Source organism: Rhinolophus sinicus, chromosome 14, assembly GCF_057876585.1.
Source record: "Rhinolophus sinicus isolate RSI-liver-muscle chromosome 14, RSI-T2T, whole genome shotgun sequence".
Lineage (NCBI taxonomy): Eukaryota > Metazoa > Chordata > Mammalia > Chiroptera > Rhinolophidae > Rhinolophus > Rhinolophus sinicus.
Genome location: NC_142514.1, coordinates 31,299,761 through 31,323,697, shown reverse-complemented (window position 1 = coordinate 31,323,697; position 23,937 = coordinate 31,299,761). Strand labels below are relative to the sequence as shown.

Here is a 23,937-nt window from a genome sequence, read left to right as displayed (position 1 = left end):
AGGAAACGGAGGCACAGAAAGACCAGCTGCACCTGTCCTGTGTCACAGAGTTAGCTCTTCTTGAACTGCCATATCCGTCAAGTGCTGGGTGTCTCCAGACAGGTACCGAACCACCTGGAGCATCAGGAAGTAGCAGATGCTAAACCACCTTCCCCTTTCCAGCAAAGGGTACGTTTGACAAAGTTGGTTTTTTCAGACTATAATTAGTACATTCCAGGCAACGCATTAGGCACTGGGAAAAAACATGAATAAGATGCAGTCTCTCCCTCAAGGAACTCACGGTGTAGGTGGGGTGATGGAGGCTGAGAGTGGGCCAGAAGAGGTCGTGCCTACGGGCTGCCACACTACAAAAGACCCCTACAATGAGAGTACGGACACAGCCTGAAATACACACATGAAGTGCTGACAACAGTGAGCAGATACAAGTATTATTCTGATTCTTAACACCTCGCAAATCTGCCCCAGAGGCCTCCCTCTTTGGGGTTTTCCTCCTTCCCATTGATTCTGCAGCCAGATTGCCTGTGTTTGAATCATATCTCTGCTATTTCTTGCTTTTGTGGCAATGGGTACGTTGCTTGAACACTCTGTGCCTCAGTTTCCTCACCTGTAAACTGGAGATGATAACAATACCTATCTCATAAGTGCTTTATGAGGATTAAATAAATAATGACCTGTAAAGTACTCAGAATAGCGCCTGACCATAGAAAGCACTCAGAAAGTGTTAGCTCTTCTTATTAGGAGGAGTGCTATACGCCTGCCTTTGCCCGCAGTCATTTCACTTGCAATAAAAAGACTGAATTTAAATGTGTCTGCTATGGTTAGTTTAAGGATTGGAAGTCTCTGGGACTAAATAGGAGGAGAACAGTTCCCCTGGGAAGTTGGAGGAATAACCCTGGAACTTGTTAATTAAGATCTTGTTAATGAATCTGCTTGTTAATGGTCTATTAAATAATCACACAGTGAAGTTTACCGCACAAGTAAAGCCTTCTTCGGATGCTTGCTCTTTCCAATCCTTCTGGCCCAGCTCTGACTTCGAAAGCTCTCTCCTAAGGGCAAGTTCTTCCAAACCCTTCCAAACGTGATACGGCCCTCTTCATCCTGACATACTCACTGGGAAAGCATGGCTATTCTTGCAGCCTATGCAAGGTCTCTGAGGCAGAAAGCCCTCGTCTTGATTCTGCCTATCATTTCTTAGACCGAGGCATTCCGCATTGGAGCCAAAACACTTCCCTCCACAAAGCAGGAATAGTCAATGGCCCTGGAAAGGTACTCTGAACTCTGTTGAAAAGAAAGGCAGAAGGCAAATTCCTTTCAGCGGGAATCTGGTAAAATAAAATTTCAGCTGAGATGCCACAGATATGTATAGAAAGTGGCCTACCAACTTACACTCATAAAAAGTTTACAAAAAAACTTTTGTCCCAGACCACCTAGGAAAATACTGCAACCAGTGTCAGGGAATGCAGACTCTTCTAGAGCTCAACTTCAAGGATGAAACAGCATGTAAGAGGGCTCCCTCTAGGTTGAACATTCAGGTATTTCATAAACTACTTTAGTTTCCTAAGACCATTCTGCTTAGACAGAAGTTCTTGGAAGGGGATAGATATATTGTATTGTGGAGAGAGAGGGGGGAGAGACATCTGTGTGGTACGGGGTGGGGGGCATTTATATGGTTACTTTTACGTTAGATAACACGTCTGTGCTATCTTTTCTGATTCAACAACCCTGTAAGGTAGAGCAAGGCTTATTCGCCATCTCCCATTTTAGATATAAGTTGCTGGGACTCAGAGAAACAAAGTGACTTACCCAAGTTACACAGCTCGTAAAGGACAAGCCAGAGCTTCTTGCTCTGTGCTCCTGTCCTATCACTGAGCTGCTCCCAAGGCCTCTGTTTCTAGTCATCACTACCCACTTGTAAATGTGCCAGGAGGTGCCCAGCCCTGGGTGGTCCCTCAGGCTATGTCAAGGTGGGTAGAGCCAGCTGGCAATGCTCAGCATAGCTCTGCCAAGAAAACAGTGGTCCTGGGTTCACTTAGACTCACAACCAGTATTTTTGAGCGAGGTGCTACATGAGGAGAAACAGTGGATGATGGCACAAGGAGACACATATGGGCCCATGAAGGGGGGACAATTAAGCAAATCATACAATACAATGTGATGAGTGTTTAAAAAGGGGGAAGTACGTTGGGGAAAGGATACCATTCCCAAGTCCATGAGCACGGCTGATGAGAGCATCCACGTGTGTACAGGTGTCTGAAGTCACCTGACCTAGGACCAGGGTCACTTGCACCCAATGGGAGCTGTCCCCAGAAGGGTTAAAGCTTAAAGCAGACCGACAGTCTGCAGGTGCTGGGGAGTAACTGCCACTGAGATTCCTCTAACCCGCCAACTCTTATTTCTTTACACATGAACATTTTAGCGTAAGAAGAAAGCTGAAGGGTTGGGGAAGAGGAGAGAGGAGGCTGGCAAAAAACCCACTGCAGCCCCTTCTGGGCAGTATAACAACTGTGAGAAGACAAGCTGGCTGGAGCCCAAGGAGCACCAAAGCGCAGCAGGCCTCCCTCACATCTGGCTAAGCACTGCGAACCCCTCCACTGGGCTGCCTCGTAATTACAATATTGCACCAGGAAAGGGGCGGTCTGAGCATATACAGTCAGCTGATCAGCAATCAGGGAGGAAAACAGAAAGGACCAGAGGAGGAGCTAAGGCAAAAGGGGGAACTAGAGGCAGCTGGACAGATCCAGCCCCCGACAAGAGACTGGAGAAGAAAGGCATTGTCGTGAGCAGACCCTGTGTCCTTACTTGGACCATTCCTGGGCTCCTCGATGGGCTCCCAGCCTGTTCCTCTCTACTTGCCAAGTCCTAACTCCCATTCGTCCAACGCCATACTTCTCTGTGAAACCTTCCCTCTGAGACTCTCCCTGGAGATGAGCGATTCTAAAACTTTAAGGAGCGTAAGCAGTACCTACTTAACTAACTCTGCAGATTTCCAGGCCACATTCCCTGTGATCCTGACTAGGAGGTGTGGTGTGGGCCCTGGGAATGTGCATTACACATAGAATCCTCCACCCCGGTCCCTCCTCCACCACTACCACAAGTGATCCAAAAGCAGGTTTGATCGCATTTGAGAACCCCAGCCTTGGGAATTACTCCTGCTGAAATCCTAGAGCACTCACTGTCCATTATTTTATATTATCATTTATTTTATATATACTGGGGGTGCCAAATAAATGTACATACATTTTAAGAGACGGTATCTATGTATTACTTTTCGAAGTTGAATTGAATTATGGTACCAATGTGTAGTATGACATTCGCTCAAAAGATGGCGTTAATCAAATGAATGCACCATGCGATAGGCAGGACAAAGAAAATGGCGGAAGCACGGTGGTCGTTCAAGGAGCGCAAGGCCATTTTGAAGTGGTATTTGAAATTTGAGAATGTTGTGGGAAGTACAAGGACCATGGAGGCGTGAGTGTGCACCAGCACCTCCAACACGCCTACCAATTGCACGCATTTGTGATAAGTTTGCAACACATGGTGCTGTGTGTGATGTGCACAAGGGAAGAGCTGGGAGGCCTCGCACAGCAACAAGTCAAGCAGTAGTTCGCCATCATCAGAAGTGTCCGGACGCTGATGGGAACCGCTTTGAGCACCTCTTGTAATTGCAGAAGTCAAACGTGACTTGTATTCATCTTTTGTTGTTGGTATATATTGAGTATTACAATTTTAATATAGTTTTTTCCTTTCTTAAAATGTGTATACATTTTTTGGCACCCTCTGTATATATGTATATATACAGGTATATGTGTGTGTGTGTCTGTATCAGATATATATATATATATATATATATATATATATATATATATATAATCTCCTAACTATTCATCTTAACTATAAGACCCTCAAGAAGAGGAAGTCTCATCTCCTACTTCTTTGACGCCCCTGCAAACAGCACTGAGCACAGCGCTGTACACACAGGAGCTCAGGAAATGCTGTGGATGTAGAGAGATGACGACGATAAGAGGCCAGGGGAAGGAAAACCACAAGAGGGATGGCAGAGTACTGAGGCCCTGCCTGGAAGGAACTGTTTTCAGTATGCCTACGTGTGCCAGGCTGGAACAACAGTTTGCTTCTCCTTTTTTTCCTTCTTCAATAGTATTGGCACCACACGCCTACGTTCCCTCATGAAAGTCAAGCCTGAGCAATGTACCTCCCATCGGAAACTTTGCCAAGAAATCCTGCCAAGAATCCCGGGTGCTATGTGGCTTCGTTTAACGGCTAAGGGAAGAGTCTAGGTCCTGAGACTTACTCGGTCTCTGTGCAGGGCAAAGTGCATAGTTGAGTGTGAACTTCAGTAAAGAGACCAGGGCCCTTGATCTACCTCATTAAACATCCACAGGGTAATGGCCCTCCTTCATTTCAACAAACACTTCCCGTGTGTCTACTTTGTAGCAAGCATGGTTTTGGATGCTCATGGGGCTTAAGATACCCTATGTTGTCAGAAGGTGTTTGATAGTGACTTATCTTTAGAAAGTTACTTTAAAGGCAAGACCCTATATGATGCTGGGCCTCCGAACCACCTAAGCACCAAATGGACGTTCTCAAGGATGCTCGGCCATAGGATGGAAGTGCTATAGAGAGCTGAGGTCAGGCCTCAAGCTCTGGTGGAGAGAAACTATACTTTTTTTTATTGTGAGCAATCCTTGGCAGCTCTGCAGTTCTTTCTTCCACTCTCAGATCCTATACTTTGCCCAGAAAAGCAAACGGCCACACCTAGGCCCTCTGAATAAGTAACTCCTTGATTTTCAGATATCTTAAAGCTATCCCTGATTCCTCGACAAATTAAGGTGCTCCTGCTTCTACCATGGCATTTTATACTTCCCCTATTATAGTACTTTTCACAACATCCTGCAGTTCCTTACTAAACAGTAATCTGCCTTGCTTATCATATCCTCAGCACCTAGCACAGTGCCTGGAACAATGCAGGTAATCGGTAAATAGTGGTTAAATGATTAAATGGATTAATGAGTACATCACACTCTCTATCAAGAGGGAAAATGAATCATGCCTCATGTATTCTGCCACAGTCTTATCCACATGCCACCAATACACACCTAAGATGAAATGGTACTATTCCTTCTGCAGTACCAGAATTGTATAGAGGTAGAACTGAGGCTCACAGAATCGCCCCAATACAGAGTCCAGGAGGCACTTCTCATAATCAAAGATAGACACATGCTCCAAAGTTAATATAATGCCACCAAGAGCCCAAGAGTTATATCAGCCATCAGCCACAATACCACCTCTATCACAGACCTGATGGTAAGATCTCTTACAAGTCACTCAACTTCTCCTAGACCCAGCTTTTTTATGAAGAGGGTACTGGGCCCTTCAGCAGCAGGTACGCTCTTTCAATAAAGAACAAATGACAATTAAAAGCTACCCACACCATGATGGGAGGTTGGAAGAGGACAGCGTTTGTAGTTAGGAATCTGTATGGTCAGGAAAGAGTTAAGCCCACCCGTCTGTCTGGGATCTCTTATCGTAAATCAGCCTTGACTGCTGCTCAGAGTGAATGAAGCCCCACCAGGTTGGCCTGTCAGGAAGGAAGCCCATGCGTCCAGACTTTTGTTGTTCTAAGGATTTTTTTTTTTTTTTTAATTTTACTGCTCAGGAAGGAAGCCGAAGCCTAGGCCCTAACTGCAGTCTTGCTGATTACTCACCCTCGCATGTGCTGCTGCCTCACCTCTATCTGCCTCTTACACCCAACTCTTTCCTTTTCTAGAATCCCTTCATAACTATAATATGATTTTGGCAATTGGGCCTAAATCCCAGAGTTTCCCCTCTTCTTTAAAAACTGAAAATTAAGACAGCTTTTGCCTTCCTACCTTCCATACACTTTTGTGTCTGTATGTGGCAAGGACTTGGGATAGGAAGAGAGGAGAAGTGGGTGCTCTATGATCCAGAGACATTTTGCCCCCAACAGTAACCTGAACCCTTTCTCTTAAACAGAGCCATGAAGAAAATTATAGGAATTGAGGTATTGGATGATGGGACTCTAATGGCTATTCCTGTTTCACACGTTTGTGAACAGTAGACTTTTCAAATATGAACCACTATATTTAAATAGACTCATATTCAAGGTCCTTAGGAAGAGGGTCGGTCTTTCCCACTCCCATCCTCCTACTCCCCACCTCTCCCACTGACATGCAGACTCATTCTCTAATATTCCCAAGCCCCATGGGGCTTTCCTTCTACAAAGAGAAAAACACTGAGTTTATTTGTGTGCTCAGGGTAGTGGACAGCCAGCCCTCTTTTACTCCTAGGAGAATGCACACAGACACTATGGAAGAGGCCCACCCCGCCCAACCCTGCCCTCCCTTCCCCTGCTAATCCCTCCCCAGCGGTCCCCCCAGCTCAGTCGTGCTGCTGTATTTCTCTCCTGACCTACAAGGCCTCTTCAAGCCCCGTCCTAAGCCTCCCCCAAGCAGAGACAATCCATCATGCTGTGGGACTGTGACACGCACAGATGGGGGAAGGTTCACAGATTTCTCTCACATAGGCGAGAGGGTAAAAGTGCCTGTATAACTTAAAATCTAAGGACATACTTGAAACTCTGGGACTTTGAATTCTAATAGTAGTCAAACACCATTACAGAAAATCTGATTATATACAGCTCAAATCTCTATCACACAAATTCTAATGGCCCATTTATTTCAAACAATATCTGATAATACAGAATTCCAGAATTAGAAAATATAATGAGATTCAGATTTTCTAACCTGGGCCACTGCCTAGATATCCACCCTTAGTCAAGTCCCTTCTTGACTCAGAGATTCAGTTTCTTTAACTCTAATGTTACGTTGCTTCCAAATAAAATGAAGGGAGAAAGGCTCGGAGCCTTTCTCCCGCCCTCTTTCCACATTGCCATAAGGTATGAGTGTGTGAAAGGATCCTACATCCATGCTAATTGTTAATGACCCTGTGTTTGGCTACATCAGTGCTTCTACAATGAAGATTATACCCCTAGATGATCCTTGAAATAATAATAGTCATTATGTATTAGTATGTGTGAGGAACTGTTCTAAGCATTATCTGTGTATTTAATCTCATTCAGCCCTTTAAGGTTGTATAATTCCCACTTTACAGGTGAGACTACTGAGGCCCAGAAAGGTTAAGTAATTTGCCCAGGGTCACAGAGCAAGTAAGCTAAGGGATCAGGATTTTATTCCAGAGGCTGAACTCATAACTACTATGTTATATTGCCTACCCACCTTTGATCTAAAACACCTTCAAGTTGCAGCTCAAAGGAGCAAATATAGCATTTATTCTTCTAACAGGCATTCATTATGCTAGTCCACTCTGACTTGGTTTAAATCAAACCCCGAAAAGCAAGGTCAAATGAGAGCAACATAGGATTAGCTGGCACCTAAATGGGAATCATATACCTAAAGATAAAGCAAAGGTCTTTCCAGGGCTGGCCCTTTCCCCCTCCCTATGTCTTTCTGACTGTCTGCTGCTCTAAGATGGATGTAAAGCCGTAAGTCTCAGCCTGCAAATGAATTTCAGTGGAAAAAGACCCTTGTCTGGTGAGTCACACTCAGGCTTACTGGGCTTGATTTCTCATGAGACTGTACCAAAAGGTTCCTTCTTCACAACACGCAGCTCTAGACTTTCCTAGAGCTCATGTCTGCTGAACAGAATGTACTGGGTGCAGCACCATGTCTTCGCCCAAAAAATACAACTTTCATTTCCTCTAGGTCATCTTCAATCAGAACACATTCTACAGAGAAAATTGATGGTCAAATGCCTGAATTGCCAGACGGTTATATGTGTCTACAAAACCTCACATCACTTGTCTGTTTCCACCTTCAACCAAGACGTAGGTAGGAATTTTTCCTTTTTTTCCCTAAAACACACACCAAAAGCAAATTCGTATTTGTGGCCTCCATGACAGGGGATGTAATGCTGTGGGAAAACATTTGGGAAGGAAATAGACTCCAGTATTAGGTGTCTAGAGAGTTAGGAGAGAAAAGCAAATTTTAGATTAAGTTATAAAAGATTTTTTAGTCCCCAAAATAATCAACAAAATAAGTCTATATTTGAAAAAGGTAATTTCACTTATCTCTTAAAAAACTCCCTATCTACTCTTGTCGTTATCAAACTTCAAGGCATAAATTAATTCTTCCTTCCTTTCCACAAAGCTCTATTACACCTTTGGGATAGCACAGTCTTATAGACACTATCCAGTGAGAAGTGGAGTGGCAAACTGATTTAAAGTTAGAGTAAAACTTAGATTATAATCACCACCATCAATTTAGTCAACGCCCAACTAGCACTTACTGAACTCTTCAATGTGACTGACACGAATGCCAAAAAAAAATTTTTTTACACTGAAACTAAAATGTATTAAGATAATAGAAAGTGTGATCCATCAGGTAAGGCTGGAAGGGAATAAATTACTTGTTTATTTAGCATCTACCAGGTTTCCTGATTCTTAATACAGCCTATCATTGCTCTAGGCCTCACTCCATAGTCCCAATTCCTGGAAAAGACCAAGAGGCACAGCAAGTGGGTGAAAGTTGTTTTGCAGAAAATTCTCCTCCTTGCCCCAAAGATAAAGATATTTACAAATTCCCACCCTGTAGCACAGACTTTGAGGTTACAAAGGATAAAAATACATTCTGTTCAACCACAAATGCCACAGTTTAAATGGTATTTTAATCAACTTTTTAAGGCATTTCAGCTGACATATAGCAGTAAGTTAATCTTAAGTCTGCAGTTCTTCACTTTTTAAGAGGGTACAATAGCACTGGGAAACGCTGTTTAACTGTTGGAAGAGAATATTCAAATTCAAAAATTATTGTTATTTTGATGTTAAAATCATGTGGATTTTACAATAAAATGTATCATCACTCCAAATCCCAAGTGATCCTAAAGAGCACATTCCAACATGTGCTCTGACATTTATTGACCTGGCAGATATGGTAAATGAGAGCTAAAAATATGAAAAAACACTATAAAAATATAACTCTATTAAATGTCACTCCAAATCCTGAGTATTTACAAAGAATATATTTCAACGTGTGCTAATATTTATTAACCAGATGGGTGTAGTTAATAAGGGTTAAAAATAAGGAAAACCAATATAAAAATATAATTCTATTTTTCAGTTTCCTTTTCCCTGCCTAATGAGGAAAGGGGGTGGGGAGTGAGAGCAACTTTTGTTATTTGGATACAATGTGTGTTTTTTGTTTTCAAACAAAAAAGGACCACCAAATAATCAACCTGGGGCCGCTGACCGGAAGGCAGCCCCGGAAAACTTCCCGCGGGAAGAGTTCCAGAAATTGCCTGGACTTCAACAAGCCCCGCTGTGCTGGCTGCAAGCCTCAGACAGACAGAGGCGACCGCGACTCGCCTCGCCCGAATACCAGCCATCCTCCCGATTCACGAAGGCCTGGATTGGGAAACATTACCCGGAACGGTTTACAGATTTGAATTGCAGGACGGGGAAAACATTTCGAATCTACAGGAGAAACCTCAAAGTCCTCGGGTGCCGAGGGAACAGCTCGCTCCAGATGCGCGTGTATACGTCCATCCTCCCTCATCAGCGCGCCCTAGGCCCTTCCCACTCCCTCCTCCCACTCCCGCTGCCCATCGCCCCCCACACCCTCTCCCTGCGCAGAGGCCCGCGCAGTTTCCTCCTCTCCTCCTCACTCCGCCACTCGCCCACCTGCACCTCCTACCCGGTCCCCCATCACCCCGACATCCGCGTGGGCGTGCCCCCTCACTCCCCCTTCACCCTGTCCCCACACTCTCCGTGGCTCAGACGACGTACAGGAAACCAATCGAGGGCTCGGCTCCGAGTGCGACCTGGGGGAGCGGGGTCGTGGAGGGCGGGGCGGGGGTGGGAGAAAAGGCCGGCCCTCCATCCGAACCGGCGTGGGGCTCGCCCGGCCCGGGGCAGTGCCAGGAGCTCTCCCGCAGCCTCTAAGTCCGGCCGCGCGACGGCAAAGTCACCAACATTTCTGGAACCACTTGAAAGCCATCTCAGTGGCGGAGGCTGGGGGGGTCTTTTTCAAGTGAGCCAACGGGGCCCACTCTATGGTCCTTCCTCCCGGGGCCCGGCCTCGCGCCTCTCCGCGCCCCCTCCCCCAAACGATCAATTACCAGCCACCCTACCGCCGGGAGCGGCGAGGGGCTGGCTGGCTGCCGCGAGGAAACAGCAGCCCGGATCACTTCTGCATGACAATTGATGGGAGGGAGGGCGCGAAGCAAGGAGGGAGGACGGCTGCGGTGTCCGTTTTCTCACCATGGTGATTAGGCATTCCGGCCGTGCGAGGAGGCAGCCGCCGACCAGAGCCGCGCGGCGTGGAGAGAGGACCAGGAAGAGAACAAGAGCGGGAGCGGGAGCGAGCCCAGCCGCGCGGGGCGGGCAGGAGAACGGCGGGCCGAGCCAAGCCAAGCCAGGCCAGATGGCTCTGCAGCCATCAGGGACTGCTCCCGTCCAGCCCGGCCCCACTTTAACTGTGCAAACATTTCTTTATCCCAACAAGACAATTAAACCCAGCAGCATGAAAAGGAGTCTCCATGACTGTGTTGGGAATGAACAACCAGAAACAACCACACACATCACAGGAGTTCTTAAAGGGACTCAGGGAGAACCCTGGGGGCAGCTGAGCCACAATCAGGCTATCCCCGGGCAGTGAGTACATAGGAAACCATCTGACCCATATAGGTCTGGTGATTTGCTGACTGTTTCACAGTGGTCATCTGCTCCACTACAATCCAGGAGTTCAGTCTGGCGAGCTGAGAACTGCCCCAAACATTCTCTCCAGCAAGAGTAATTCTCCTAAAAGCCCAGATTTGGGTCCATGCCCTCCCCAGTCCCAGAGTCCTTGGGAAGTATCCCCTCTAACAGCACCCCCACGATGTAGCTGGCCCTCCTCATTCTGGGCTGCCCTAGCCCTGCGTATACTCAGCTGATTTGATTCTTAGGACATAGAGTTTTCAATGGCACGTGCCTTTATAAAAAGACATTTCAAAGTACAAAACTGCATCTTCTACTCAGGGCTTTTGGGACCTGAAAATGAAAGCAGAACATCCAGGAGCTTCTGTGAACCACTGGTTCCTGCCTACCTGTGAGTGGGCCTGGCCACAGGACAGAGGGCCACTGACGGTCACTGCCCAGTGCCTGTCCCTCAGGTGAACCAGAGGCAGGGCCAGTCATCTCTCCATGCAGGCAGCTCTGGTCCCTCTCAGCCCTCTGGTGAGTATGCATACTCGCCAACTCCAGTCGGGGCTGAGTGGATAGACTGGCAGGCTAGCCAAAGACCGTGTCACCAGGCAGGAATCTGGGCACAGGGGTGGCCCACAGAGAATAATCAGGAGATGCACATGATAAGAGCCAGAGTGCTAAGGGGATAATAAATGTATAGATTCTAGCACAAGGCAGCAGACAATACTTATCTTCTCTTTTGTTGTAAAGTTTCCTTAATGAGGAAATGTTTATTTTAAAAGCCCTGGGAAACATATCTGTAGACACTTCATACGGAAGACACTCGTGGACTATTTGTAATTGGTCCATAAATTTTAGCATCATTTCCCTGGACAAGGAGCCTTGGGAGACTGGCTCAGGGAGTGACAATAAACAGGAGTTACCTCAGCCCCCTTCCTGGGGAATTATGCATCCTCCATGAACGGCTTCTCACAAAATACTTCTCCTTTTTTCCAGAGTAAATAAGTCAGTCCTGTAGAGTAAAGCCTTCTTTTTTCCATAGAGCCCAACACCTACCTCGGGAATCACCTGTGATGCCAGGTAGATGAACAGGCAAGCAAACCAGGATCGTCTACTAGGAGAGACAATACTTTACCCAAACAGCTACATTTATTTCTATAAAAATGCATACTTAATCACAAAAGAAATTCTGCCTATCAGTTTCCATATAGATTGAAGGAAAGAACGATCTACGTCTGCAGGCCCCTCTTTCAAATGCTCTCACATGTGGATATATCTGTATATGGATGCAGTATGTGAGCAAGGGTGGCTGCGACAGTAAAAACTGTCAGCATTTCCATTGTAAATCTGATTTTTCATTGACCTAAAGCTCAGTCATAAAACTTTTACTCCATGTAAAGGATACCCCACCCCATAACCCCCCTCCCTCAAAAACAAAACAAAACAAAACCCTAAGCTAAATGTTTATTTAGGAGTTTTACTGTTGTATTTAATGAAAACATTTTTGTACACATTATGAAAAAAAATTCATTCATATGAAGAGAACTGAAAAATGGGCCAACCATATCAGAAATTAACTCTAAATTAAAAAACTAAAAAACTAAAATATACATGGTTTATATTATATTGGCAATCTGAGCAAAAGCCACTGTAACCTATAACTTTGCTCTTTTGAACACTTTATATCCTCTCCTCTCGTCTCCCCACCCCCCTCCCTGCCCCATGTGCCCCTCAAGCTCTCCCTTTGGAAGCAGTCTTGTATACTGTCACTCGATTATCTGAGAAATATTACTTATTTAAAAACGGTTCTGTAGGGAGGACCTGAAAGGCATCTAGTGGGAATAATCAGGCCTTCTAACGGCCCTTAAATATGTATTTACATAAAACAGATCATAAATATTCTGACACACATCAGCATATGACAGGAGCCAAGAAAGCTGCTGCAGACTTTGTCACAGTGCCTCTTCAACCCTTCCCGACAGAAAAATGTTTCTCCTGCCTTCCAAAAACTCAAAATCAAAAGCACAGATGCCATGCAGTACAGCCCTGTGATGGCTGCTACACTGCCCAAGGAAAGGAAAGGAGAAAGGAGCACAGATCCAGGGTTACCATAGGGCAACAGTCTCCTCCTCACTTTGCACCTTCGTTTCTTGTTAAAGATTGGTCACAAATGCAACTCTAGCTAATAATGTGAGTGCACAAACATCCTATACTCACAGATATGCCCACAGGTTGAATATTTGTGTAAGAGAAAAAAGAGAACACAAAGTACTCTCTAAAGAAAGAATATTTTAAACAAATAGAGGGGAAAAGGGCTGCAATTTCATATAATAGTACAATTTGAAATAAGGAAGTTTCCCCACCCTTCTGATCAGCATATCATTAATTTCAAGGTCAGAATTCCATTTCACTTTGGGAGACAGTCTCATTTAATTTTTCTCCACCCAGGCGTATTCCTATGTGAGGGATCCATCTCCACGGGGGATGGCACCACCACACAATGCAAACCAGGCAAACAGAAGAGTTATGGCTTTGACACTCAGAGGGGAATGGATACCCACATCCATGAGTTCTGACTTGACTAACAAGCTTCCTCTTGCTCTGGGGGTCTGATACAGGTTTGGGCTAAAAAAGATAGAAAAATGAAGACAAGCTGGATTTGTTAGCAGAGAAGAAAGGAATCTTGATCTCTAGATGTTACATTGTGGCGTACCAGTTGGGAGAGGATTTCATTTTCAACGTGTATTTGGAGAAAAAAAGGGGCAGAATTTGTCACCCCCTAACCCAGGGCAGTTTTAGCCAGAGGTCAGATTACAGCTAGCCTTGATCACTTGCACACTGACACATGAAAAATAAAATAAAATAAAACAGACCAACACAAAGCCAATCCTTGTTCAGCAGGTAGATCTAGAAAGCAAGATCATAACACACACATCAGTTGTACAGAAAGGGAGAAGGTTGAAGAGGAACTAAAGCAAAAGTGAGAGAGCAGCACACGGGCAGTTGTGCTGTCATACAGCAGTGTTCTCCCTTAAGTGGGGAGGTCTTGGGCTTACAGACGCTGACATAAAAGACACACTCGCAACATATTTCAAAACCAAAGAGCGATGGATTTACAAGGTAGGTTGATTTTATGATGACTTTTATTGAAAAGGTACGCTGGGTTTAGGCAGATGCCTTTTAGCGCAGGAAAGTTAACACAGTGCCTAATTCAAGGAGACAGCCTGAGGAAGCAGTGCCGACAGGGGAGAGAGCTGCAATGTCTCTATTACTCTCCTCGGCATCATAAAGAGAAGAGAAAAAAATGGTATTCGTGTTGGTGGGTATAAAGAGGACGGGAGCACACAAAATACAGAAGAGGGGAAAAGCAAACCTCAGATGTAGTTTTCTTAAGAAAATAAAATGAAGCAAATCTTAGAACAAAAGGTTGGGTGGAAAAACACCCTCAGTTCATAAATTTTCACCAGGCTCGAAGAAAACTGCTCTGTCTCCCCACAGCCCAAAAGCTTCAAAACACAATTATTTTCTGATTATATTAAAGGAAAAGATTGCAGGGTTCAGCAGTGCTAGTCTACAAGTTCCAAATCAGGCTTTAGTTCCAACTGTTAGTGAGGGTAGCCAGAGCCCAACAAGGCACTTGAAGAACATGAGAAAGCTGTTCCATAAGCAGAAATTAATAATAGTTGTGAACATCAAATATGGAGCCGTCACACAGGTCAACCGTGTCTAGTCCTAAAACTGAGCCCCAGGATAAGCATCCAGCAAACCTGTCAAATCCCAAGAGAAGGTGGCTTTCTAGCCTTGCGATTGCGAGGAAAATACAGCTGTTTGAAATGCTTTCTGGTGATTGACGACACCTTTGTCCTGCTCTGAAAAACAGCCTGATGTGGACAAGGGCTGAGAGTTATGAAAATAAAATCACGTGGAGTCTGCTGGATGTGATACAATGGAAAAGCTAAAAAACATAATACCGAGATCAGAGAAACATAATGAGGATAGCAAAGAGAGGAGGGATGGACGAGTTTCTTCGGGCCCCCCAAATTCCCTAGAAATCTACACTTTCCAAGGAAATGACATTCACTCCATTACCTATCAGGCACCCCTCTTCATTCCAGAGTCCCCAGGGAATAAGCCAATCATGCCCTAGAAAGAGAGGCAGAGCTGAGGCCAGCTTGCCTCTGGCTACCTTCAGAAAAGCATTTCCTACAGAACTCTCGATGGTTACTGACAGAGACAAATAAACGTTAGCACTCTACTGCTATGGAATGGGAAGGAGTTGGCCCTTCCCATTACCAGGAGCAGGAAAAAGGCCACCGACCTGTTGAACACTACTGTAAGGCAGGGCTCACTGCGGGGGAGGGCGGGCTCACACCAAAGTACTTACATCTGTCATTCCGATCCTCTGGGCTAGATGAGGCTTCTCGATCCGAAATGAGGCCAGAGACAGCAAAAATCTTCTTCCCAGTGTCATCAACCTTAAGTGAACCGGGGGAGCTAGATGGCAGCTGTGTCCCAAAGTCATATTCCTTGCCATCTGCATCTGAGAAGCGCAAGTGGGGAGACTCTGTGTCATGGCAGTTCTTCAGTCGCTTGGCTGGTGTAAAGGCAGACTGATAACTCTCCCGGTCCTCAGTAGAAGCAAAAGGACGGAAAGCCCCCACACCACTGTGATTCAGCATACTGATTGGGGTACAATCTAGATTTGGGGGAGCAAACTGAGGGTGGAGGTGTAGTAAAGAAGGGGGGAAATCACGATTGGCAAAAGTGCCTGGCACCCCACCCTGCCGATGGTACATGGAGGCAAAGGTGTAGGAACCATTGGTGAATGGAATATGCACGTCCTTGTCTACTGAGACAGGTACACCAAAGGGTCGTGGCTGCTGACAAGGGATGGAAGCATCGCGGCTGGCCTCAGCCGTGGACGCCAGGACCATCAGTGCTGGGGATGCCAGCGGGTTGGGGAGGTAGGATGAGTTCTCCATCTTGAAGGCTGCCCGGTGTAAGTCCATTGGAGTTTCTTTCTATGGCCCGCGTCACACAAGAAGCAGTCTTCCCTGGGAGGGAGGCCCAGTGGCACCTTGGATCAGGGCAGGGAATATTACTGGGGAATCATCCCCTTCTGAGACCTGTGGAAACAGCAAAGGGAAAAACGGGGGAGGAAGGTCAGGGGGTGGAAAAAAACGGGAAACCCCAAGTGATCGAAACACCATCCTTCTGGCTTATAGATGCTCGGGCAAGAGACACCACAGGCTTTAGGAGCTAGTGGGCAGCAGCACCAGACCATTTTCATTCAGGAAAATCAATAGACAACTTACTGTGATGTACGCATAGCTGACTTTGGTCCCTACACGTTCCGGGTGAAATGTGCCTGAGCCCAGCAAAGGGAAAAAAAATCATAAAACCTCCAAATACAATATTCCCTGAGCAAATGAGCTTTGGAAGGCCAAGTCACCCAGTAGATTAGGTGGGGTCTATATTTTAAAAGGTTTCCACCTGCATACACCACTCATGACAGGCCTGATGCTCACAGACCAGACCTACCTCCATGACCCCCACATATGTGTCCTCTCTTTGTCTCCCTAACAACAGCCCTAATAACTAAAAAACCCCTGAATCAAGCACATCGGGACCATGAACATCTGTACATGTTAGCTGGTACTAATTGTACATGTGGATAAATCACACACTTTGGCACATACATAAACACATCTTTATGTATCATCTAACACTGTTTCCAGAAAGAAGTGCTGTGTGAACAAACAACGGCAATGTTATTTTTCCTGCATACCCTCTCTAATCACACAGGCTTTTTTTCTAAGAAGTAACAAAACCTTCATCAATAAGATGCCAGGCATCTCTGACAATATTTAAAAACGTAATGGGTGCCTTTGGCATATGTTCTCTAGAAGTGCCTGCCTTCCAGGGGCAGCTAAGAACAGATCGGTAATTTCAGTTACTAATGCACTCACTCTTAAGTAGATCTGTAAACTGTCTTGAATTTGCCATTAACATTTAGAGCAAAATGTTAACAAAATTTCTGACTTATTTTGTTCTGCTTTTTGGCATAGTCAGAGTTGACGTCTGATGAAGGCCCCTGGAACAAACTGGAGTTTGGAGAGACTTCTTTCAATTTCCTTTTAAAATTTAGGTTGAATTTACATTTTCGCAGCCACTGATTCTGTTTCCAGATTTATTTTGAATGGGGAATGAGAGAAGAGCTATATATCAAAAGTCCAGATAACATAAGAAGAATACTAAGACTCTTTAGCTTCAAAAATATACACTAAATAGAAACTTAAATGAAACTCAAAGTGTAACCAAAACTCACTATCTGCTACAAATTATAACCTTTAAATTGAGTGTCATGTCTCGAATAAAATTTACCCCCTCCCTTAAAAAAGCCCGCTGAGGTAATGGAGTAGCTTTGGTATTCCCTTAAAGAGAGAAACCTCAGTTAAACTGTAGATGAATCCTCCTGGCTTAATGCAGTGCAAAGAGAGTATTTCCTTCTCCCATCCTGTAGCAGACGTGTCAATGACTGTTATTAATTGGGAAGATGAGTGCACACCATCAGACTGCTTCCTCATTTGGCATCTTTCCTTATAGACATCATTGCTAAATTACCAGATTATGTATCTCACATTAACGGATTTTTCTCTCTTCCAAATTTTAAATAACTTTCCTGTCAAGTTATAGCAGTGCAGGGAATGATCTGCCAAGGACAGCCAGTTAGCCTGACAAGTCTGGGAATCCTGTTCTTGGCTGTTTTCAAGTCAGATTAATGGCCACACAACATGGATGCTCTAAAAGTGGGTCTAGGGCTGTTCCAAGGGTTCTAAGCATCTCTTCACAACAGAAATAACTAACTACTTGTCCATCAACAAGCAATATTATATGAGGCAAGCTGGGAAAAGGGGCAAACGTAATACACTGGGGTTGAGGGGAGGAATGTTTCTCCCCCCAAAACAACCAATCACCCTGAGGATTGGCTTTCTATTTTTACTTCCTGGATCACCTCATTACGTTAAATGAGTTTCATAAATTAGTAATCTGGCGACAGCACCGGACACTCCAACAGAACGCGGTGAATCACTCAAACCTGGTTATTCATTTGAAACTTCATTATACTGAAAATAAATCAACAATATTTTTCCAGCCCACATCTCTTTTACTCCACTGTATGGGCGTTGGTCTCTGTGGGGGGAGGAGGAGTGCTTTTTTCCATTTCCTTTTTCTTTCTTACCCCCTCCTCACATTAACAACTTGTATAGATGAGGCTTCAGCAGACCACAGTCATTATGAAAATCTATAGTTAATACACTCCCAATGTCAAAATGTCATGAGTTTAAACACAGAACCCAAAATAAGAAAACTAACTGACCCTCTTAATTAAAAAAATATGGATTGTAAGATAATCAGCTTGATGGAGCATTTGGGTGACTGTAAAGAACGGGGCAAAGGGAAAGTAAGTAACTGTTACTTTTCTGCCTCTATGCTGATTTTTTTTAATTTAGCACTTCGTGCAAATCCAGATTAAAATAACTCCAGCTATTGATCCGAGCAGTGGAATTGACATTAATTTTAGTTCACTTCTCACTTTGCAAAGGGATCAATAGGAAGTAATAACAGCTGACATCCCCGCTGAAAGGAGGAGAAAGAAGGGCTGAAGACAGAAATCGAAAAGCAACCAAATAAATCATCAGCTACTTTTCCACGGCATCAGACAAACTCCAAACAGATTGCAAAAAGTCTTTGTTGAATTAACTAAACAAGGAGGAGGGATCAATCCACCAAGCTAAATAAATTGTCTGGCAGGCAGTGAGGTTGGACGGAGAGACCAACAAATATTGAGTTTTAAAATTTTCAAATCCTTGACGTGATGGGTTTGGTTCAGGTCTGTACGTGTGTGGGAGTTTGTTTGTTAAATCACACACTCGACCCCGATTTAAAGTGATTACAAAACGCCGACTGAATAATTAGTGAGATCACTAATTGCATGGTTAAACATGCCAAAACCAAGACAAATGAAACGAAGAAGCTGGCGTTTGGAACGTGAAAATATCTGAGTCTGAGTTGATGCGCAGCGCTCCCGGCTTTCCAGCGCGAACTAGCCACTCTCACACTGAAAAACTGAAAGCCAGAGAGAAAGTCTCAGAGAGTGGGCAATTGCCCACCCCGGCCTCTGACCATCCCTGTCTAGGGTCTGGGCTCCCGGACTGTCTCCGGGGATCAGTGTAGAAGGAAGCCGCGCTGCTGCTTCTGGGAGCCAAACCCACTTGCAAATGACCGCCACAAAGAAAGCTGCAAAACCTCTTTCCCGGAGCCCGAGCTCTGAACGCCCACCAAACTACGATTCTGCTGGCAATTACAACGCACACACAACACTCCTCTGCTTATTACAACAGGTGACATTTTTGTGGTCTCTGAACCGTTTCCAAAAGCCAGGAATGAAAATAATAGAACAAATTAAACGATATTTTTCCTTTGCATAAATAAACTTTTAAAAAATTAACAGGCAACTTAAAAAGCAAAGAACAATGGGAAATGGGGCCAGGGTAGTGGGGAGTTTTGAAGAACTCAGGAAAGAATTTCTTTCTTTCTTTTTTTTTTAAGTTCACAGACTTCTTCGCTTGAAGAGAATTCCCGCACACCAAATGCCCAGGGGGTATCTGGAAACACCGCTCTAACAGAAATTTTACCACCATATGCAAAAGCTCAGGAAGCATAAGGCTAACACAGTTCCAGGGCTGGGGCCAACGCCCGCGAATCAGACGTGGCCAGGTGTCGGTCCCAGGTTTGGACCCCGACCCAGGCCCGGCTTAGCTAACGGATGCGAATCTGAGACAGCCGGGCCTGTCCGAGAGTGCGGAGCTCCGGGTTTGCCCACTCAGCGAGCGGGTGCAGAATTCAGCCGGTAAGATTCTTAACTGGGAAAAGGCAACTCTTTTAGGAAAAACGGAGGAAGAAGAGGTGAAGGCGAAACCTCTATCAACTTAGGGCCAACGGCAGAAACGAGGCCGCCACTCTTTGGCTTCACCTCTCCCTCCAGTTCTCGGTTGCCTTTGCACAAAGAATACTTTAGGTCCCAACAATCTCCTCCCGAAACAGTCTGCTTGTAACTTTGGGGAAAGAGGGCGCCGGCCGGCGAAGAACCGACAAGTGCGAGCGGCCCTGGTCTGCAGCCGGGCAAGGCCCGTGGGGCAGGGGCACGGAGGAAGCTGCCTTGGATCAAAGTCCAAGCACCTCTTGCCCCTGAACAGCCCCGCCCCACGAGTCACCCGGGTCCGGTCGCCGCGCGCCACCGCTTCGCCGGGCAGCCAGCAGACTCCTGGATTCCCGCTCTCCTGCAAATGCCGACCGGTTCCGGGGAGCCCGGCCCTCCCCGTTGCGCGACTGTAGACCAGAGTTGCAGAAGGGAGGGCTCTGCCTCTCGCGCCGCGGTCTCAGGCAGCGGATCGCGACGCCGCTCGCAAAACAGGTGTGTGTCACTGCTCGCCCGGCCCCGGCCCCGTCGGTCACGAGCGGCGCGGCGCAGCCCTGCCCTCGGCCTTCCCCCACCTCGACCCGGAGCTCAGCGATCGAACTCACGCTGCTCTTGCAGGGTTCCGGCGGGCCAGGAGGGATGGGAACGGAAAACGCCCATATCGCTTTTCCTCGACGCTCTGTCTTTTCCCCCTGAGCTCATTTTCCATTCGCGAGAAGAACCCCCGTGACGGGCAGAGGAGGCGGCCGGGCACCCATGCCCGCTCTCTGCGGTCTGACCCACCGCTTCCTCACTGCCCGCCTTGTTTTCTCTTTATTTTCCCTTTCCTCTTTACCCCTCAAACCGAGTCCGGAGCGGAGACGAGACGTGTCTGGTGGGCATCGTGGGCAGAGAACAACCGAGTCTTCCCTCTGGCTCCCGGGGCAGGGAGATGGTGCAGGCCAGAGACCCCGCGGGGCCAGGCCAGGCAGGACGCAGCCCCACACCCAGTGCTCCCGCCCCACGCCTCCGTCCCGTGCGACGCGCACCGGGCTCCGGGCCCGGGCCCGGCCTTGGCGCTCCGCTGGAGCGGCGGCCAGGGCGGGAGAGAGCCCCGCGTTCCTAACGGGAAGCGAGAGCTCGTCCTCCGCCTCCCGGCAGTCCGAGCCCCCGCTACTTCGGGGCCCTGTGCACCCTCGGCGGCCGGGGTCCACCCGGGCCTCGAGCTCTGGGAGCGGAGGACCGAGAGGGCATCCCCTCGGATGGCCTCACCACTGTGGGCGGCCTCGCCCGGGGGGCCACACGGAAGCTCTCCGCCCAAGTTTGTGTGCCCTGTAAGAAAAGGCTTTCCCTTACAAAGCACAAAGGCGAAACGCCCAGGCCGAGCCCTGAAAAGCCCGGGGTTGGGGAGGGGGTGGCCGGAGGCTCGGGAGCACGGTGGCGGCGCCGGGCTCCGGACGGAGAAGGTCGCTCGGCCGGGCTAACGAGCGCGGCGCCAGTGGCCACAGGACCGCAGCGACCCGCGTGCTCACTGAAAAGTTTTGTTTTCAAGTCAGAGGAAGAGAAATTGTTACTCAGTTTAAGGCAGGTCTAAGATAAAAATAAAACTACGAAAAGAGCAACGTGCCGCTGTCTATTCGGTGGTCCTCCCTCCCCGTTCTGTAAAACCGCAGGGAGATGAGAGTCCCGGCGCAGAAAATCCCGGGAGACCCCCCACGGGTCGGGCTGCTCTCAGGCCGGCAGGTCCAGCCGTGCGGAGCCCGGAGTTTACCCGTGGCATTATAAGGGTCCACCTCTGTGCCAGCACCTGCCTCCTTCCTGCCTGCCGCTGCTCCCCCCACCCACCTCACCTCCCTCCACGCCTTTCACACCCGCCCCTGCCAGGAAAGTAAGTGGAGCACCCGGAGGCCCAAGGCGCCCGGGCTCTCCCGGGTACCCCACCGGGCCGGTAGTGCGTTGTGTGCGGGCGGCTGGGGTCCCTTCTCATTCCGATTGCCCCTTCCCCATCCCGCCTGCCGCCTCGGGCTCCTCACTCAGTACCACCCGGTCCCGGCCTCGCCGGAAATCACCGCAGGATACACCCGGGAGCCCGGTGAGAGGGCATTCTCCGGACCGACCCAAACAAAGTGCGGATGGGCTTATTAAAAGATGGAGAAAAGAAGTCCTGCTCCCTTCCCTTGCTGTCCCCTCACCCTCCCTACTTGTCCAATTCCCGCGTCTGGTCCCTCCCCCTCGCACCCCCCAAATAAAACACATTAAGGAAAACTCAAGACGGAAAGTTTGAGTGAGGCAGCGCACGGAGCGCGCAGGGCACCGACGCCGGGCGGCTCCGTCGGGAAGATCTGAGACGCGCCAGTCCAGGTCCCAGCCCCTGCCCGTGAGTGGGGGGAGCCGCCCGAATCTCTAGGAAACGGACCCGGAAAGTTAGCCAGGTTCCTGAGCAGCCGGGCCGCGCTCGCACCCACCCCTCTGGTGAGCACCCATACACCCACACCCCTCTCTGGTCTCCATACTTGCCGTGGAAATTCTTTGGGAGAATGGTCGCACTTTTCAGGACACGGAGGGGAAAAGGCGGTGAGTGTGGTGCATGAAAAGTCCCGGGTGCACAGGGCCGGCGGCGGCGGCGGCGGCGGCGGCGGCAGCGGCAGCAGCAGCGGTAGGCGGCTGGCCCCGGGTTTGTGTTCGCGAGCTGCCTGGGATTGCATGTACAGATCAAGAGACTCGGTTGGTGTGAGAGAAGGAGCAGTGCTGCCTCTCAGCGCTAGCTCTAATCAGTGAATGAGCCTCCACTCTACCAGGGACTCGGAGACGCACACACACTCACGCGCGCACGCACACACACACACACACACACACACACACACGCACACATTCTCTCACACTCACACACATACAGGCACTATGAGCACTGAATACATTAGGGCACTAAGGGACTCTGGGAAATGGAGTCCAGACCCAGGGCACTCCAGGCGAACAGACCTGCTGGCCCTCACCAAAGCGCTCCAAAGTCTTGGGGTCGTGAGACACTGTGGAAATTGCCGAGAGCTCTAGCTTTTGTTCACTCCCCATCCCCCACCCCACCCCCACAGATCTCAATGAATGGTTTGGCTTCTTGCTTTCTTGAACCGAAAGGAACCAAGAGTAAATGGGTCAATCTTTAAGACTGACACCCACTGCAGCTAAATAACCCCCCAATCCTGGCTCCTTCATAAACTCTGCCTTTTTGCAGAAAAATCCTACCTACTGCTTTGCTCCTGGAATGCTTTTCTGGGTCTTTGCCTATAATAACAAGATAATAAACGAATATAAATAAAACTGTAACTTTTAGAGGGGGGTGGAGAGGGCCTAGTCCAGCACCCAGATTTGAGAATAAAAAATTTAATTGGTGTTTATATTTATAGTTCTTTCTTTTCAAACCATTTTATATCATCCTTTAATTCATCATGTACTAAAAGATAAATAGGGGAAGTGGATGAAGAACTAACATTCCCTGAGTGCCTTCTAGGAGCTGGGTTTCAAGACTACATAATCTCATTTAATTCTTAGATTAATTCTGAAGATAATATTATCACTATTTTACATATAGGAGAGGAAACTCAAGTTGATAGCTCATGGGAAAATGGTCAAAAAGTGTAGGATAGCAGGTAGTCCTAGCTCTGAGAGCAAAGCCCAACCAAAATCTAACCCTGGTTTTAAAAATCATTCCTTTCTTTTGTGGCTCTGTTTCTGAAACCACAGATTCCTCATCTGGAAAAAAATGGGAGGCAGGAGGGAAATAGTATAACTGATAATCCACCCTGCAAAGAACTACACATCTAAAAACAAAGAGCACTCAAAGTCTCATTCTTGCTATTATTTTGGTCTTTTTTAAAAATATGTTTAACATTAAGATAGCATCTAAATATTATGTATATTTATTTAGGTGTACATGTATGGTTTGTACTTAAAATTTTTAGTTTGCAACTCTTTAGGTAAATGGTTAATTTGATCAATCTTTTAGTTTGCAACTCTTTAGGTAAATGGTTAACTTGCTCAATCTAGAGTTCTTTATTTATGACTATTTCTATATCTGTAATTCATGGGATTAAGGTTGTTCCAGAACTTCTAAGTCTTTACCTACTAGTCATTTGTTCACACAGCAGCATTTATTGTATGAGGCACTCTTCTTCCCACTAGACTACTCTTTTCTGCTGGACTGTAAGCTTCATGAAGGCAAGAACCATGTTTGTTTTATTCA

General features: G+C 47.0%; 1 protein-coding gene across 2 annotated transcripts in view; it reads right to left on the bottom strand.

Moving 5' to 3' along the window:
• RNF220 (ring finger protein 220) overlaps positions 1-22,457 on the bottom strand; it is a 213,211-nt gene extending 190,754 nt beyond the window's left edge. Inside the window, exons 1-2 of one of the 2 annotated variants that reach the window (XM_074334607.2) lie at positions 22,218-22,457; positions 15,123-15,864 (exon numbers count right to left, since the gene is read on the bottom strand). In XM_074334607.2, the coding sequence (XP_074190708.1) occupies positions 15,123-15,747 (625 nt within the window). In that variant the 5' untranslated portion in view covers positions 15,748-15,864; positions 22,218-22,457. The remainder of the gene's footprint in view (positions 1-15,122; positions 15,865-22,217) is intronic. The other variant, XM_074334608.2, reaches the window with a different exon arrangement.
• Between the last annotated feature and the right edge of the window lie 1,480 nt (positions 22,458-23,937).